General features: G+C 35.0%; 1 protein-coding gene across 7 annotated transcripts in view; it reads left to right on the top strand.

The window, feature by feature from the left end:
• The window catches only part of ELOVL2 (ELOVL fatty acid elongase 2), a 120,013-nt gene that overhangs the window by 70,049 nt on the left and 30,614 nt on the right, over positions 1-19,350 (top strand). For 3 of the 7 annotated variants that reach the window (XM_074271581.1, XM_074271635.1, XM_074271609.1), the window contains one exon: positions 14,280-14,343. In XM_074271581.1, the coding sequence (XP_074127682.1) occupies positions 14,280-14,343 (64 nt within the window). Of the gene's footprint in view, positions 1-4,069; positions 4,202-14,279; positions 14,348-19,350 lie in introns of those variants that run through there. The other 4 variants (XM_074271616.1, XM_074271600.1, XM_074271590.1 and 1 more) reach the window with 4 other exon arrangements.

Raw genomic sequence — 19,350 nt, 5'->3', positions numbered from 1 at the left:
CTAGAAAAGATTTGAAAGATTTTAATCCAAAATCCTCAGTTTCCTTATGAAAAAACTTAAACTTACAGAGGTTAGGTGACTTTGCAATGCTCAGACACCAAGATTCAAACTCGGGTGTTTTGATTCCAAATCCAGTACTTTTTGTACTAAGGTGTTTGTACCTTAAAACCCTGGTATTTCTGACTCCAAGTTCAATGTTTTTTTCTAATAACTTGCTGCCTTTCAGAAATATTCATCATAGAGTATCACTTGAACACTCAAGGAAATCAGTGCTCTGAGCAAATGATTTTGTTAACTAAGATTTAATCCCCAACCCTTTTTTTTTTTTATTAATACCCTTGTTGAAAATCTTTTAAAGTTAAATTTACCTTAATCTGCACAGTCTATTAGACCATTAGTAAATCTTCATATTTGGGGCTTTTGTGCCCCAGGTACAAAATTCTGAACATTCTATCTCATTGCATATGAATAAAGTATAGGAAATTGGGTTGCCTGTAAAAACTATTCCCATCATACAGACTGAAAGTTGTTTGCTGGGGGTATTTTTTTGTTTTGTTTTAATAATTTACAGAATTCATTGAATGTTAAAGCTATAAGGTAACTAAGAATTATGTAATCCTGTTTTACAGATGACAAAACTGAAGTTCAGAGAAGGGCAGTGACTTGTCTACTATTACATTACTCATGCCTAGCATTAGAGTTGGGTTTCAAACCTAGTTCTTATATCTCAGGTCTGTTCTTTCACTGGGCTTCTTCCCAAAGCAGGAATAATTTGTTTTCTTGTCTTTTGCTACTTTCTTTTGCCTATGTCTTTACAGTACTACCTTCCAAATGGTATTCCTGTTTCAAACCTCTTTTCTCACTAATTCATCTGACATACAGCCACTTTGACTAAAGATCTGAGTTAGCTCTTTCCTAATAGAATTGTCCAAAAATAAATGGACTACCTTGAATATCTCTAAGGATCTTTAAGCAGAAATGGAGGCTAATTGTCAAAAGTGTTTTAAAAAAAAAGAATTACTATTCATTCCTAGATTAGACTAAATTATCTGTGAGGTCCCTTACAACTCTAAGATTCTATGCTTTCTTCTAATTTCTTCAAATTGCCAACATAATTTTAAGTGTATTTGTTCAGTAACTTAGAGTTGTTGTGCTTCCCAAAGTAAATAAGACATTATTAGTGAGGACCTTGGCCATTAACAACTTCATTTTGAAAAATTCAACAATAATCTTCAAAATTTCTGCTCCCTGGGACTGTGATTGGAATATTTTGTAGTGAATCAAAAGTTCCAAGAGGAGGTAGACAGTAGGAACCAAAAATGGGGATATAAAAGAAGTTCTGATGAAATTTTTTTAACACATTTCAAATCACTGTTCCATAGAGGGGCATGATGATATCTGAATTGTGGTAATGGAAGTCCATGAACCAAATTGGCAAATGAGTAGGAGCACAACCAAATCCTTCTGCTTTCACTCCTGTGTGATTAGCCATGGAATTCTGATCAGGTCAGCCAAAGGGAACAGTTACAAATATTTGATTTAAAAAATAAATGTTCCCCTAAGATAAGACAGATTTTATAGCAAACATAAGGATAAAGGTCATTATAACAACGAGGATGAGATGTTAGGAGCTCAAAATGCAAATATATCCTGTACTAATTTATTAATACTGAGAGAAAATTACATCTTTCACTAAGTTTTTCTGTTATGTTCTTTGCCTTCAGAAAGTAATCATAGATTCTTTATAATGGAAATAATATTAATAATGAAGTACTTCAAACCCTCTTGAGATTTTCTTTCATGTACTCTGTATCTTTATGTACATAGTTACTGGCATGTTGTTTTCATGTTAGAATATGAGCTCATCAAAGGTAGGGGTTGTTTTTTGTTTTGTTTTGTTTTTTAAATAGCACACTTCTTGCCACATAGTAAATAATTATTGATTGACTGACTTAGTATGTAATATGTGGACTTCTGGCATGGATGTTTAAATATGTTTTCAGTTATACATTCAGTATGGAGCCAGGAATTGTGTTAAGTGTAGAAGACAGGGAAGAAAACAAATCCCTCCCCTCTACCAAAACAAAAACAAAAACAAAAAAAACATTCCTGTACTAAAAAATCTCTCATTCTGATGAAGGAGACAATGTGAATAATTATGTACATCCAAGATATGTACAGAATAGATGGAAGGTAATCTTAAAATGAATGGTGTAAAACTTCCTGCAGCAGGTAGGATATGATTTGAGTCTATTCGTTTGGGAGGCTAAAAAGTGGAGAGTAGAGAGTAGATTTTTCTAGGAAAAGAAAATGGCCAGGGGGGGCAAAAATTAAGAGATGGATTGTCCCGTGAGAGGAAAAGCAAATAGACATATAATTAGATTGAAGAAATGGAATAAAGTATAAAAAGGTCAGAAAGATAAGATGCTAGATTGTGAAGGGCTTTAAATGCCAAACAGAACTTTATATTTGACCTTGAGAACACAGGTTTGTTGAGTAGAGGGATACATGGTTAGATTTATACTTGAAAAAATCATTCCAGCAGCTGAATAAAGAATGGATTAGAGAGGGAAGGAAAGCCAATTAGAAGGCTATTGCAATAGTCCAGGCAAGAGGTGATCAAGGTTGTACTAGGTTTATGGTTGTGTAAAGGAAGAGAAAGAAACATATCAAGTACACTGTAAAGGTAGAAATTACTAGATTTGACAACAAATTGGATATGTGAGGTGAATTCCAGTAAGGAATCAAAGATAGGTAATTGGGAGGATAGTGCTAATTTCAATAGTAATAGTGAAGATGGGTAAAGAGGAGGATTTGGGGGAAAGTTGAAATGGATCAGTTGAGTTTAATGTAGAAAATTCTCTGGGACATCTAGTTTGGGATATCCAAAAGGCAATTGATGATTCAAGACTGGCACTTAGTAGAAAAATTATGGCTAGATATATAATTCTGGAAATAAACTGCATAGGAATGATAATAAGTCCATGGGAGCTAATGAAACCACTAAATGAGAGAGTATAAAAAGCAAGGATTCTTTTTTTTTTTTTTACCCTGAGGCAAATGGGTTAAGTGACTTGCCCAGAGTCAAATAGCTAGGAAGTATTAAATGTCTGAAACCAGATTTGAACTCAGGTCCTCCTGATTTCAGGGCTGGTGCTGTATCTACTATGTCACCTAGCTGCCCCTGAAAGCAAGGATTCTTAATGGGTGTGTGTGTGTGTGTGTGTGTGTGTGTGTGTGTGTGTGTGTGTGTGTGTGAGAGAGAGAGAGACAGGTCCCCATGGGACTCTAGTAAAGCTATGGGCTTCTTATCAAATATTTTTAAATGTATAAAATAAAATACCTAAAATTATAAACAAAACTATTGACCTCAGGTTTAGGAAACCTTGTATAGAGAGAGAAGAAAAAAGGGACCAAGGTAGACCTTTGGGAGACACCCACATTTACTGAGCATGACTTTGAAGATATAATAGATGAGACTGAGGAACAGACATACAAATGAGGGGAGAACAAGGAGAAAACAGTGCCAAGATGAAAAGAGCAAAGAGTATTCAGGAGGGCAATGATAATCAACAGTGTCAAAGCTTGCCAAGAGGGTAAGAAGAATAAGGATTGAGATAAAGCTATAAGATTTGGTAATCAATAAATAATTGGTAACTTTGTAGAAAACAGTTTTAGTTGAACAATAAGATTAGAAGCCAGAGGTACAGAGTTTTCTTTAAAAAGAGCTTTCTTTAAAAAGTTTAGCCATCAAAAGAGTATGAAAACAAAATGGAGATAGTTGAATTAGTTTTTTTTGTAAACAATGAGAATATTTGTAGGCAGCTAGGAAAGAGCCAGTTGATAGGTTTAAGATTAGAAGATTAAGGAGTAGACAGGGGATAGAGCAATCTGTTGGAGAAATGAGGAGGAAAGGTATGTATGAAGGAGAAGGACCACATCTTCATTCAAGAAAAGAGTGAAGGATAATGGGGAAAGATGCTTATGGAATACTGAGTACAATCCTAGGTGTCACAATGTAAGTGGAACATTTCAAAACTAGAGAGAATTCAGTCAAAATAAGCAGGGTAGTTTAAGAAACAATGGAGAGAAATGGGATGTTTGGCCTAGATTAGAAAAGACTTGGAGGAGGAGGATGCTGATCGTATGTCTTCAAATATTTGAAGGGCTGCTTTTGGAAAAAAGAGTAAATTTATATTGTGTGGCTCTAGAAGATAGAATTAGTGCCAATGGGGGAAGGCACAGCCAAGCAAAATTGGGTTTAATATAAAGAAACAACTTTTTCACAATTAGGATTAGAGCTATCCAACAATGGAATGATCTGCTTTACAAAGTAATCACTGGAAGAGTTCAAACAGAGACTAAATGACCATCTATCAGGGTTGAAGTAGAAGAGGATTCTTGCATTTGATGGAAAGTTTGAAAAAATGACCTCTTAGATCTCTTCCAACTCTTATATTCTTTGATTTTTATTTATTAAGCACCTACTTTGAGTCAGGTACCATAATAGGTGCTGAGAATAAAAAGACAAAAAACTGAGTTATCTGGCAAATGATTCAAAAATTATTTAAAGGAGAATACTAATTCATTATAATTTGTTGGGTGTTTAATTACTGTAACTTCAGTAAAAGTGAAGAACAATCAATGACTTAGTAACCTGAATGAAATTGTGTCTAAAAGTGCTGGCGCCGATTCATCCTACTATCACTAGCCAATGATTTAATGACCACAGGGCAGATGGTATAGGTAAGGGTTTATGAATGGTTTCCAGTTCCAAATATACTAGTGGTGCTGGAGCAAACTCATCTGGACGCTATCACTAGTTAATGATTGAATGTCCTTGGGGTAGTTAGTACTGATTTATGGAAACAACTATTCTGGAATCTACTTTTGTGCCATATATGGATGTATAGGGAGGGTGCATAGTAGAATTTGAAAAAACACAAAGAACTTGGTGTTCCCAGGATAAAAGTAGGAACAAAATCTTAGTTTATTAACATTCATTAAACATTGAAGACCAATGATTATACACTCTCATCTAACATTAATTTTTTGAAAAGTTAATCACTTATGGGCTTTAAGTTTAGTATATGCTTTACTCTTTCCTTTTTTACTTTTTAAGGCAGGAAACTAGTTAGCACAATTCTATAATTTACCTCTAACTTCTCTGTGGTTACCTTTGTAAAGCATAAAGCACTATACAAGTATTAGGTGAACTCAGTTGAGCTGTAAGGGATGCTTTTCTTTTATTGTTCAGCTATTTCAATCATGTCCAGCTTTTCATTACTCCATTTAGGGTTTTCTTAGCGAAGATACTGGAGTTTACCCTTTCCTTCTTCATCTCATTTTACAGATGAATAAACTGAGGTAAATGAGATTAAGTGACTTATTCAACTAGTCATGCAGCTAGTTTCTGAAGCCAGATATGATCTCAAGAAGATGACTTCTTGACTCCAGGCATGGCAGCATTCTATCTATTGTGCTACCTATCTGCCCTTGCTTTCCTTAGAGTATGACAAAATATATTTCTCAAGCAATAACTATGTTGACAGTGCTCTTCCTACTCCATTCCCACCTGTACCCTACAACTCCCTAGAGCCTTAAAATTATCTCCCTGGTATCTAAGAAATGCAGACAAATGCATCAATCTAAAAATAAAACAGGAGGGAAAAAAGAGCTGATCCCTAGCACCAGCTCTGAGAGATATCTATATCATTCACTCACAGGAGAATAGAATACTTTTTAATTTGTAGTTTCTTCAGCATCTCCTTAATGCAGGGGAAGGTCAAAAGTACATTGGCATAACTTCAAGAGGGGCAGTTACGCAAAGATTCTACCTCTTCTTAATTGGCCCATTGAGGGAGAGTATTATTAGGTCCTTCTTTCTCCTTGAAAACTGGTGTTAAATATTTTCCTAAGCAATTAATTCTAAAGAAAGAGCAGCATTATTTTAGTATCCCTGACTGGCCCCTCCATTCTGAGAAGTAGTGTGGTGAAGTGAAGAGACATAATCTTAGATACAGGAAGATTTGGATTCAAGTTTTATCTCAGAAACATAGGGCCTGTGTGACCCTAGGCAAGTCATTTAACCTGTTAGTGATCTAGACATTTCTAATAAGTTGCAAAGAAATGGTAATCTCCACTGGTAGAAGAAAGTTTTCTTACTGAGAGTTCCCTATACCAATGAAATCATAGGTCCAGTTTGGAGGGGAAAAAAGCAATTATCTAGTTAACTAACTTGTATATAAAGCACTAACAAAGACTTGTCACAATATAGATGAAAATCACAGGGGTATTCTTAAATTACTTCAGTCCTCCTACTTTTGTAACATTATAACCCTGTCACATTACTAATATTGCTATTCTACTATTACTCTTTCTTCTCTTCTTCCTCCTACCACCACCACTATAAAGAGCTAGCATTTATACAGTATCTACTGTGTGCCAGGCCCTATGCCAGGCACTTCACAATTATGGTCTCAGTTGTTCTGAGACTGAGGTAGTCTTCCTGACTCTAGGCCCAACACTGCATCGCCTCTCTGCTTGGGTATTGGAAACTTTCATAGCCTGATTTATTTGCATCTTAGATAAGCTTGAGGAACAACTTCATTCAGATATCAAGAAAATAGAACTTTTGTAGAACATGGAGATGATTTTAAATGAGTTTCTTTTGTAATAGTACCCTTTTAAAATCACTGAGTGATAAAAATAGTCCATATATATAATGGAGAATTAGGTTTTAAAACATACTAAGAATCACAAGGAAGAAAAACTACCATCCAGATAAATTGGTTCTATGGGTGAAATTTTGTCTAAATAATAGCATGATTAAGAGATCTTCCTTACTTTTCAGATGTGTCAGTCTGTTAAAATGGTAATTTATATGCCAAGATTGGCTCTCAGGAAAATTGTGAAGTAAAGAGAAGTTTGCTTTTAATACACTTCAGCCTCTTCTATCCTTGTTCACTTCATTTTTCTCTGATAATACTACTCTCTCTCCCATTTTGGTCACCTATCTCATCTTCATTTTCTCAGTTAATTGTCAGCTAATCTGCTAAACTGAAAATTTTGTTAAAGTGTTAACTGTTCATTACATTATTGCCTGAATAATTAGGACTGTCTTAAAACGGGATGAATTCCTTCAATAGATCTTGTATTCCCTGAAACTGAAGGTGTCCTAACCAAACTTGAATGACCAACTATAGGAAGTTATAGATAAGAGAATGGCTCTTGTCCCTATATATTTATGTCAAGCTCCTATGCATCTTGGATCTTTAGATTTAAAGATATTTTATGCAATTTTTTCTAGTTGACAGCTTCTCTAAAAAACTTTTTTTTTAGTCTTATTAATTTCACCTTTGATTTTCAGGATTTACAATTTGGTAGTCAATTAGCAATTTTCAATTTGTTCTTTTTCTAGGTTTTTTCCCAGTTATATGTCCAATTCATTGATCTGTTGTTTGTTTTTTTTTTTTTCCATTTTATTGATGTAAGAATTTAGAGAAAATTTCCCTAAGTACTGCTTTGAGTGCCTCTCATAAATTTTGATATCTTGTCTCATTGTTGTCTCTAATGAACTTTATGAATGAATTTAATGTCTTTTTAATTCCCATTAATGAAATTATTGATTGTTTTTATGATTTATTCTTTGACCCCATTATTCTTTAAGATTAGATTTAGTTTACAATTAATTTTTAATCTTTTTCTATTTCCTTTGTTGAATATAATTTTTTTGCATTATGATCTGAAAAGAATACATTTAATACCTTTAACTTTCTGCATTTAATTTTGAAGATTTTATGCCTTAATATATGATCAGTTTTTGTGTAGGCGCCATATACTTCTGAAATAAAAAGTACATTCTTTTCTGTTCCCATTTAGTTTTCTCAAAAGATTTGTAATATCTAACTTTTCTAATATTCTGTTTACCTCCTTAGTTTCTTGTTTACTTCTTGGTTGAATTGAGGGGACCTCTCTAGTTCTCTACTAGTATTCTTTTGATATCTATTTGTTTCTGCAATTTGCTTAACTTCTTTAAGAATTTGGATATTATATCACTTGTTGCATATATGTTTACTATTGATATTGCTTCGTTATCTATGTTATCTTTTAGCAAAATGTGATTTACTTCTTTATCTCTTTTAAATATGTCTATTTTTGCTTTTACTTTGTCTGGAATCAGTATTGCTACCCCTGTTTTCTTGTTGTTGTTATGTTTTTTGTTTGTTTGTTTGGGTTTTTTTTGTTTTTTGTTTTTTACTTCAGCAGAAGTATAATATAAAGTGCTCCAATTTCTTACCTTAATCTGTGTGGATGTCTTTCTACTTCAAGTGTGTTTCTTGTAAACATGTTATAAGATTCTGGTTTTGATCCACTTTTCTATCTGCTTCCATTTTATGGGAGAATTAATCCCATTCACATTCACAGTTAAGATTACTGTGTACTTCTCTCTATCTTATTCTTCTTCCTGTTTGTCCTCTCTCTCTTTTAACCCTTTCCTTCCTTAACAGTGTTTTGCTTCTGATTGCCTCATCTGATGTTCCCTTCCTTCTATCATCCCTATCCCACCCTTTACTTAATCCCCTACCTTCCAACATCCCTGTCAGGTAAGATAGATTTCTATATTCAACTAATTGTGCATATTATTCCCTCTTTGATGCAATACTGATAAAATCAAGGTTCAAGTGATGACCATCATCTACCTTTCCATCTTCAAAGCCACTCTAATAGATCTTTCACACCTCATCATGTGAAATAATTTACCCCATTCTACCTCTAATTTTTATGTCATTCACTCAAATTCACCTTGTACCCCTACCTTTTATCTATGTATATATTTTTAACAGCACTATTAGTGACACACCTTCCCATTTAAAGATATAAACAATTTAGTTCTATTGAATTCCTTATGTTTTCTTTTCCCTTTTAGCTGCTTATGCTTTTTTGGGTCTTGATATTGGAGATCAAATTTTTGGTTTAATTTTGGTCTTTTCTTTATCAAAACTTTAAATCCTTCTATTTCATTGAATGACCTTTACCCCCTTGCTCAATTTTGTCAGGTAAGTGATTCTTGGTTATAGTCCTAGTTCCTTTGCCTTCAGAATATCATATTTTATGATATGATCACTGATCTTTTAATACTTGCTGCTGTCAAGACCTGCATGATTTTGATTATGGCTCCTTGATATTTGAATTGTTTGTTTCTGGCCATTTGTAGGGGTTTTTTCCCTTGACCTGACAGTTCTGAAATTTGATTATAATGTTCCTTGGAGTTTTTATTTTGGGATCTCTTTCCTGAGATAATCAGTGGATTCTTTCAGTACTTATTTTTGCCTCCTGGTTCTAGGACATCAGCATAGTTTTTCTTGATAATTTCTTCAAGGATGTTGTCCAAGTCTTCCTTTTGATTATGGCTTTCATGTACACCTATGATTCTAATATTGTCTCTTATGGGTCCATTTTTCAGGTCAGTGAAAACAACTGAAATGTTTTAAATTTTCTTCCATTTTTTTTCACTTTTTGTATTTATTTGATTATTTTAATTGTCCTATAGAATCATTAATTTTCACTTGCCCAACTCTAACTTTTAGGATGTTGTTTTTCTCAATTATCTTTTGTACCTCTTTTTCTAATTGGTTAGTTGTACTCTTTAAGGAGTTGTTTTCTTCTGTGGACTTTTGTATCTTTTTTTCCATTTGGCCAATTCTCCTTTTTTAGCAGTTGTTTTCTTTTTCTAGGTATTGACTCTCTTTTTGATAATCTCTCATTTCTTTTCCCTTTTTTCCTATCCCTTATTTATTTGTTTGTTTGTTTTGCTGAGGCAATTGAGGCTTAGTGACTTGCCTGGGGTCACACAGCTAAGAAGCATCAAGTGTCTGAAATCAGATGTGAATTCAGGTCCTCCGGACTTCAGGACTGGTACTCTATCCACTGCACCATCTAGCTGCCCCTTCATGATTTTAAAGCTCCTTTCCTAGTTCTTCCATAAGTTCTTTTTGGGCTTAAGACCACTTTCTGTTTTTCTTTGAGGTTTTGCCCACAGGTTTTTTGTTTTCTCCTGAGTTTGTGTTTTGATCTTCCCTGTTACCATAATAAATAAAAGATTAGCTTTTTTTGTTATCTTTTTTGGCCTTTCTTTTAACTTTGTTTAGAATTTGAGCTCTGCTCCCTGTGGTGGATGGAGCACTGTTTCAGGCTTTATGTTCCAAGTGCTGTAAGGTCCATGCTGTTGACCTGTTGCTGTGCTGATGTTCTAAAACACACTTGTGACCTTTATGTCTGATGCTTCACTGAGGGGATGTGGTGGGAGATGACTGGTGCTGCTGTAGGGATCTGTCATCTTAACTTGGTATTGAATCAAGGACCTAGTAGTGGTATCTGGCATGGGCTGAGACCGGGGTGTTTCTTTGTTTCCCTGACACTACATTGAAGCATGCTGATGGGTGCTTGCTTGTCCAGAGTATTCTGAAGCACTTGGAGGTTCTCAGAGCCAGAATCTACCTATTTCCCTAGCTATGCTGAGATATAGGCTGATCTTGGCCATTGCCTGCTCTACCATACTGCAGCTCAGGATTTACTACTGTTTTACTAAGGTGGAACTTGCTTTTTCCTGTCCTGGACTGTGCTCTCCCTTAAACTGAGACAGATCTTTTCTGCTGATCTTCCAAGTTTCTTGGACTCAAAGAGTGTTTTATCCCATCTTTTTTCTGGTTCTGCTTTTTTTAGGTTCTGTTTTAGGATGATATTATATAGTTCTTTGGAAGTGAATATAGGAGCGTTCCAGCCATAATATCACTGCTTTCTCCACCATCTTGGCTCCTAAAAATTCCTCCAAAACACTTTTTCAAAGCTTCTTGAATCTTTAAAAATTCCTGATGACAATCTGGCACTATTGATGCTATGGTTTCATCAATCTAGAACTGGAGGAGACCTCAGAAATTATCTTATCCAGCTCCTCTTATTTTAGGGGTAAGAAAGATGAAACCAGAAAAGTTAAGAAACTTGCCCCAAATCACATTGGTATTATAGAAAATGGAAGAATCAGTATTCAGACTAAGACTGGATTCTGTGTCGTGCTAAACCCTCAGCATTCATTTCTCTATATAGTATCATATCTGATTTTCCAATACAGGCTTTGCCTTGGTTTGACTTGTTTATGTGATATCTTTATTATCTTTATCTTAAATGCATTTTTAATATGTCTTAAGGTGTTCTTTAAGGAAGATTTTCAATAATATGCATTATTTAATCTTTTTAAGACTATAATGGTACCATGGTGAGATCCAAAATCCACAGAACTGAGGACTGAAAGGGTAAAGATATTTACCTGCCTCTATTAAGTGTTCTATTAAAGGCCTACTAAATGACACAGTAGGGCCTTGAGTCAGGAAGATGAATTCAGATACTTCTTACCTGTGTGACCCTGACTTTGCTTAACATAAGTCCCCTTAAATGGGGAAATAATAGCACTTACCTCTCAGGCTTGTTGTATGAATTAAATCATAAAATATTTATAAAGTTCCTGGCTCATAGTAAGAGGTCAAATAGAGCTTCAGTGCTATTGGAGAGAAGCTGTTTGCTCTTTAAAAAATTGAAAAGTACTACTTTCTGGAAAATGTTATATACATATGATGCTTAGATTGTGCTTATAAAAGACACCAAACATTTATTGTTTATCTATTGCCTGTAGAACATTGTGCTATCACAGGTGAGATAAGCATAAGATTGCAGGAATTATTAAGTCCCTGAAGCTCCTCAGTTTTCTACATCCCTTCATGAGCTTCTGGTCTAATAAGGAGATAACACAGAGATGGCAAACTATTCAGGTTTTCTCACTCTCATTACCTGCACGAGTTCTGTTTTCTCCTCACCTATCTTCCTTTTCACTCACTACTTTTTTTTTTCTCTCCCAACAATCAAGCGTGATTGAAATGCAGGCTGAGTAGAAAAAGATAACCAGACTTATATACTTCAAACAAAATCCTGGCTCAGACTTCATTTTCCTGTTAGTATAAAATCAAACAGATTTCACCAGTTGTTTTTCCATAGCCTTATCACACTTGGATACCTGATGAATTCAGCACCCAAGAAGGGGTTTCCACTAGTATCTGTTATGAGAGGAGGATGGAGAAAAGATACTTCAATAAGACTGACATTTACCTTTAGCCTCAAACTCATTGGTCAAAGACAGATTTGTCCAGTGTGGAGGGCAGCACATATTAATTTTTTTTTTTTTATCCTGAAAAAGCAAGTACATTCACCCTTGTTTTGGTGCCAGAAGCCTCCAAGGTCCTTGTATATTAGGTTTAAAAGTGGTCACATTCAGTGAAAACATCCAGGTTAGTTTGAAATATACCCCTTAAGCCAGGGTTTAACCTTCTTCATGGACCCACTCCTTTGATAATCTAATGAAATCTTCTGGTATTTCCTTAGAAAAATGAATTTAAATGCATAAAACAAATACATAAGATTAAAAAGGAAACACAGTTGTCAAAATACATATTTTTAAAAACCCCAACAAGTTCATGGATCCCAGGTTAAATACCTCTGACCTAGAGTGACCCAAAGATTTCATTCAGTGGAAAGCTCCAAGGCCAGAGGGTAAGGTACAACTAACTGTGAGTGAAGTGCTCAGGACTAAAATATATAGAGCCTCTTTTCAGCAATTATGTCACATCATCAGTTCTCTTTCAGGACATTGAAAGTCAGAGCCATTTAGTATTACAAATAGACCTTTGGACTTGAATAGGCTTCACATTCCACATCAGCCTCTTGGAATTGAGAACCAATTGCCTCATTTTCTGTGTAGGTAGGGATAGAGTAGCGCCAAAAAGATCCTGTTGTGCCTGAAAAGTCCTTAATCCCTCATTTTGACTTACTGAATTTCTATCCGTTTGTTTTAAAGCTCATCTCAAGTTTCTCTGAAGGCTTCCCTTAGTCTATAGTACCTCCTTCACCACTCTTTTGGGGTGGTCCTCCGGATTATGTCTCTTCTTCAGGCTGCTCTGGATCTTTGATCCAATTCTGGAATATGAGTTTATAAAGCTGCTAGTTACACCCATTTCTGCTTCCTGCCCTTTGGTATGCTCACTCTGAGTCCCTGCACTGAAAGTATCATTGGAGTCCTCTCCATGATCATATCTTATCCTCAGTAATGGAAGCCCAATGGAAGCCCTTCCTGTGTTAACTTGGGCTGGAAAAAGTAATTTTTCAAGACTGGTGTAGTACATTTTCTAGGTCTTTGTTAAATAGTTCTAAAAAGAATTGGGTTTATTCTTCTACCTTGGTTACTGTTTTGTGTATATCTATCCTATTCTATATTAAACTATGAACTCCATGAGGATAAAATACTAAATCTTATGAATTTTAAATCTCTTCCAGCACCTCATACAGTTCTCTGGATATGATATTTATTTAGCAAAATTGTGTTAGATAAATCCTCCTTGAGACAGGCATCTTCCTTTTCTGCAAACAAAATAATAGACTTTCCCTTTCCACACTGAAGAAGGCACAGATGATTTAGGCCTTATCTTGTCCTTTCTAAGCAGCTACTGAAAACAGGTTCTATAGTAACTGTAGATAACATCTTAGCAGATCATTTAAGCAAGGAAATGACAGATTCGCAATGAATGGGAGTAATGTCAAACAGGAGAAGACACCTTGTCCTAGATCTTCTAGCTTTATAGTGGCATACTTCTACTCCCAGGTAAGGATAGAATTGTTATATGGTACATTAAAAGAATAGTATTTATCTTAAGCGGAGTTTCAGATATGCACTGAGATACAAGAGATGATACTGAGAAAAAATTTTGTGGAAAGGTAATGAAAAAACCCCAAAACTTCTCACCATGTATATAATATTTGAGAAGATGTTCCTCTCTGAAGTTTCATAACCACATTCAGGCAAGATTTGAGCAAAATTTTCCTTTCAAAATTGTATTTGTGACCTCTGGGCCTTTTAAGGCATTTGGGACAAGGGAAGTCAATGGAATTTGGATCAATAACCTGGGACATTAATATGCAAGAAATGAGTTGAGCTCCTATTTACCATGACTTGCATGAGAAAAAGCCTAAGACAATTAAAGAAGCATTCTTTTCCTTTTAATCCCCACAATCTGATCATGTATAGAGACATTTTTAACCCCTTCTTTTTCAACCTGTTTCAAATTAAAGGTCCCAGAGAGAGCTAAGACCTTGTGACATTTAGCTGTCCAAAGTTCTTTGGGTTTCTATACTCCTCAAAAAAAGAAATTTAAATTATCTATCATTTACTTTTTCAGGAGCAGCTAATAGCTTTTGACAATGAAGTCAATGCTTTTTTGGACAATATGTTTGGACCTCGAGGTGAGTGGAGTTTTTTTTTGGGGAGGGGGTCTACAAATTGGCTTTTGAAGGGGAAAGAGTATTATTCAATTATAGGAATTGAAGTGCCCATGGAATTTCTTTAATGAAGATAATAAAATATTTTTAATTTATATAATAACCTATGTAGCATATTATAAAATTAAGTAAAATTGTTAAATAATAAAAATTAAATATTCAATATGTAAATTATTGAATTATTAAAATATACATAAATGTATATAGTAGTTTTTAAAGCCCTGGAATATTCATTATCTTATTTAATACAGAAAACCTATGAAATAAGATTATTTCTCCAATTTATAAGAAAGCTATAGGTTGAACTTATATATGTTTTAAAAGACAAGTAAGCTATCCATAAGAGATCCACAATAGTCCTCTTTTTCTTTTCTATTGTATATATGGAAATGCCCATTTTCATTGATCTTAGTTAAGTTCATTGCTCTGTATGTTTAAAACAGAACTCAGAGAAAGAGGTGGATCCTCAAGGCTGGAGTAAGGAATTTTTTTTTCCTCTGTGCTGTTTATTATGTTCTAGGCCTATGACTAGAGACTATGTGAATGACTTTTAAATTGTCAGTCCTAGTAATGCAGTGAGTGGAGTCTAGGGACTATTGATAACGGTCCCTTTGTAAGGGCCAATCAATTTGAAAAAATATCACAACTCATATTATCGTAATAACCAACCACTACTGAAGAGGATTTGTCAAGATCTTTATTACCTGCCTCCCAAATGAGAGGTAATGAACATAAGATGTAGACTAAAGTATATTTAGATACTTGGAAATATAGGAATTTATTTTGATTGTTTTACCACTTTTTAAATTTTGAGTAGGGGAGGAGGGAAAAAAAAGGGAAGGAAATTAATGGATTCTTAAAACTGTTTTTTATCCTTCATTTTTGAAGAGGATTAATAATACCATAGGGTGATGGTGATTTGTATATGAATTGGATTTAAATGAGTCAACTCACCTCTCTGAGTCATCAAAGTCTAGTGGCAAGACAAAAGTTAGGACTGATGACAATCATCTGGGAGATAGTAGATGATCTTGGATCTTTTATGTTTGACCAAGCTCTGATCAGTCCTGTTTCAGCCACTTCATCATCTTTGAAACAAATTGTTATCATCCACCCAGTGTGCTGGGGAAGTCTTCACATTTTGGAGGATAGATATCCTCTTAACTCACTGATGGGTTTGAGGCCAGTCAGTTACTCTCAACCTGGATTAACCTGTCTGCCAAAATGAATTTATCAGTGTGTGGCTACTGCTACAGCTTCGTGGATTTAGGTGAAGGTAGATGACAAAGGTGGATGAGCAGCCCTGAAAAGCTCTCACACCAACAAGAAATAGATAGAAGGAAGATCGGAAAGAATGAGGATACTTTTGCCAGGTTGAATTTTTTAATTACTCAAAAGAAAATCCAGCTCTATATTAGAACTTATTTCATGGGTAAGCATCTCTTTGATTGTTTGTTTGTTTGTTTTGTTTTGTTTTGTTTTGTTTTTACTTTTATAAAGTGCTTCTGTTTTATGTTGTGAGTTTCAAAATTAAAAACAATCAAATATTTTTTTAAATTGCCAGTTCTAGAAAGTTTATTCTAATTTTTACAGTTGAAATTTAAAAGGCTCAGAAATTAAACAATTTGCTCAATTTGATATATTTAATAAGTAGTGGAACTCAAAGATCTTTTGGTTTTTAGCTCAATACTCTTTCCACTATATTATCTTGCCTCTTGGAAGTATTTGCAAATAACAAGCCTAAGTTTCCTTACCCTTGATAGATATATAGAATCAGGGAAGTCTTCTGAAATTCTCCTATTAAGATCAACCTGTCTCTGGATTGAAAGTGGCATTGCCATGGAGCAGGTAGCATGGTATCAAACTTGAATTTGAACTTCCACTCTGTTTTTACTTATAGTTTTTACTTTTTCCAGATCCTTCATTTCTGAAATCCTAGATATTATTAGATAAGGCTAAGTCAGTTCTAGGATCATTCTAAAATTTAAGGAGTTTTAAAGAAGGTCCAAGATAATCCTGAAGTTTCTATGGTTCTAGACAGATGCCTTTGGCTCACCCCAGAGCACATGTAAGACAAATATAGAGGACTTAGTCCTTCAGAGGCTATCTTTCTGTGCCTCCCAGACCTATCTTTCCAAGGCAAAGCCAGAGTTGGATAAAGAGCCAGCCTGTAAAATGAAGCTAAACTTATGTATTCTTTTCCATGTCATCTTACAAGCAGAGGCCTCGTCATGAATATGTATCAATAGAAAGCTTTTTGCTGAAGAAGCATTTCTTAAGAGTTTTCTTTGATTTTATTTCCTTCATCCTTTTGTTTCACCATCCCCTTAGTTGCTCTTTTCATTTTAAGTCTGCCCGCTGTTGTGTCTGGTTATCTGAAACTATAGCATTTTACAGAACTAGAACACATTATGTAGTCTAACTACTTCATTTTCTAGATGAAGAAATACAGACCTAGAAAAGTTTAGTGACTTCTCCAAGGTCACATTATAATGATTCCTGAAATGGATCATAGGGCCTGAGGCCATTTAACAGTGGTATTTTGGTCTATATAATTGCATTCTCTAGAGACTGAAAATTCCCTTCCCTCTACTTGCTTCCTGACCCTGGAAACATGGTGGCTTTAATCAGTACACATGAGAACTGTATTCTTATGTAACATATTCTCTCAATACAGGCTACAGGTTGGGGTTGGGAGCTGGTAGTGGTGGTGATGATTATCTAAATTCAAGATACTTTATGGTCTGCAATCCTAAAACTTAGCTCATGAGCTCCTACCAAGGAGCTTACCTTGAGTAGACAATAGACAAATACCTAAAAACAAAGACATTTATTAAAATGGCATCTTTAGAAGAGTAGCAATAAAATATTATTCATATGAACCCAAGTCACTCTTCCATATAGCAGAAAGGATAGATAGATACATACATAGCAGGGATAGCTATAGGCAAGATAATTCACATATTTTCTCTACTTATATTATCCTCATACTACTTTCTCCTAGATGCAGTATCTCTGCTGAACAGGTTGCTCAGGTGGGTTTCCTAAACCTGTTCCTCTTTGAAGCTTGCCTCTTGACTTTCAAGGATAATTTTCATTTGAATCCATAGCTGACCGTCTTCTCTAATGGCAGGGCTCACATTCTTTGGAGCCTCTATGGACTCTTTCTTTGGCCTACTCCTTAGTGTCTCATCATAGGCAATTAGTTCTGATGTAAAGGGCCATAGCTAATGTGGTTAGGGGAATAGAAATCCCCTTCTCTGCCACTGCTCTCTAGGGTATTCTTCCATAATTGGCTGTCATCTAGATTTCCAGGGGGTCACATCCTACAAAGTTCTCCACCTTCCACTGTGTCAAGAATTGGCAAGTTAGTAAGCTAGTTCTTTAAAGGCCACTTTAAAGCCAGTAGTCAAGCAGTCAGTGGCAAGCTCCCCTTCTAATTCCATCAAGGAAAGTCTTCACACTTTGTAATAGAGTATGAATATTTCTTTGTACTTAATTTAATACCTTAATGTCTAATTAATTCTCCTTCCTTCCTTCCCTCTCTCACTTTTTGCTGGATTATCTTTCTTTTTCCATCTACTAACTATTTCCCAAGGTATAGTTAATAGTTTTCTGCTCTTCTCTCTACATATCCACTTACTCATTCTTATGCACAGCTTCATCTATCAAATAACTCCCAAAACTTCAGCTATCCCTATCCTGTCAGGACTTAAGTTTCCTCATATCCTGAGGTTTAAAACCAAACATCTCATGTTCCCTTAAAAATATCTCCTTCTCAACTTACAAATTTCTTTTTAAAATTTTTTTTATTACAGCTTTTTATTTACAAGATATATGCATGGGTAATTTTTCAGCACTGATCCTTGTAAAACTTCTGTTTCAACTTTCCCCCTCCTTCCCCTCACCCCCTCCCTTAGGTGGCAAGTAGACTAATACATGTTAAATATGTTAAACACATATACATAGTTATTTTGCTGCACAAGAAATAAGGTAAAAATAACCTGAGAAGGAAATAAAAAATGCAAGTGGACAAAAACAGAGGGATTGGAAATGCTATGTAGTGGTTCACACTCATTTCCCATAGCTCTTTCACTGGGTATAGCTGGTTCTCGTCATTATTGAACAAATGGAACTTATTTGGTTCATCTCATTGTTGAAGAGAGCCATGTCCATTAGAACTGATCATCATATAGTGTTGTTAAAGTGTATAATGATCTCCTGCTTCTGCTCATCTCACTCAGCATCAGTTCATGTAAGTCTCTCCAGCCTTTCTGAAATCATCCTGCTGGTCATTTCTTACAGAACAATAATATTCCATAACATTCATATGCCACAACTTATTCAGCCATTCTCCAGTTGATGGGCATCCATTCAATTTCCAGTTTCTAGCCACTACAAAAAGGGCTTCAACAAAGCACATATAGACCCCTTTCCCTTCTTTTAAAATCTCTTGATATAAGCCCAGTAGTAACACTGCTGGATCAAAGGGTATGTACAGTTTGATAACTTTTTGAGTATAATTCCAAATTGCTCTCCACAATAGTTGGATGCATTCACAATTCCACCAACAATGTATGTGTCCCAGTTTTCCCACGTCTCTTCCAACATTCAGCATTATCTTTTCCTGTCATCTTAGCCAATCTGAGAAGTGTATAGTGGTATCTCAGAGTTGTCTTAATTTGCATTTCTCTGATTAATAATGATTTGGAGCATCTTTTCATATGGCTAGAAATAGTTTCAAATTCTTAATCTGAAAACTGTCTGTTCATATCCTGTAAAGGGCTGAAACTCTGAGTTGGTGCACTGGAATCAGACAAGCAAGCACTTAAGGCTAATTACTAATTGGACAATATTCTATTAGCATATGCTTGGAAAATGGCCCTTTTCACTATTCTGTGCTGGCTTGATCTTTTGGTGTATACAAATAATTGTAGGAGGGATTAGGGGGTGGAATAAGACAAGCCAGGG

The sequence above is a fragment of the Sminthopsis crassicaudata genome, chromosome 1 (genome assembly GCF_048593235.1).
Source record: "Sminthopsis crassicaudata isolate SCR6 chromosome 1, ASM4859323v1, whole genome shotgun sequence".
Lineage (NCBI taxonomy): Eukaryota > Metazoa > Chordata > Mammalia > Dasyuromorphia > Dasyuridae > Sminthopsis > Sminthopsis crassicaudata.
Note: the sequence above shows the minus strand (reverse complement) of the source record. Positions and strands in the feature narration are given on the sequence as shown.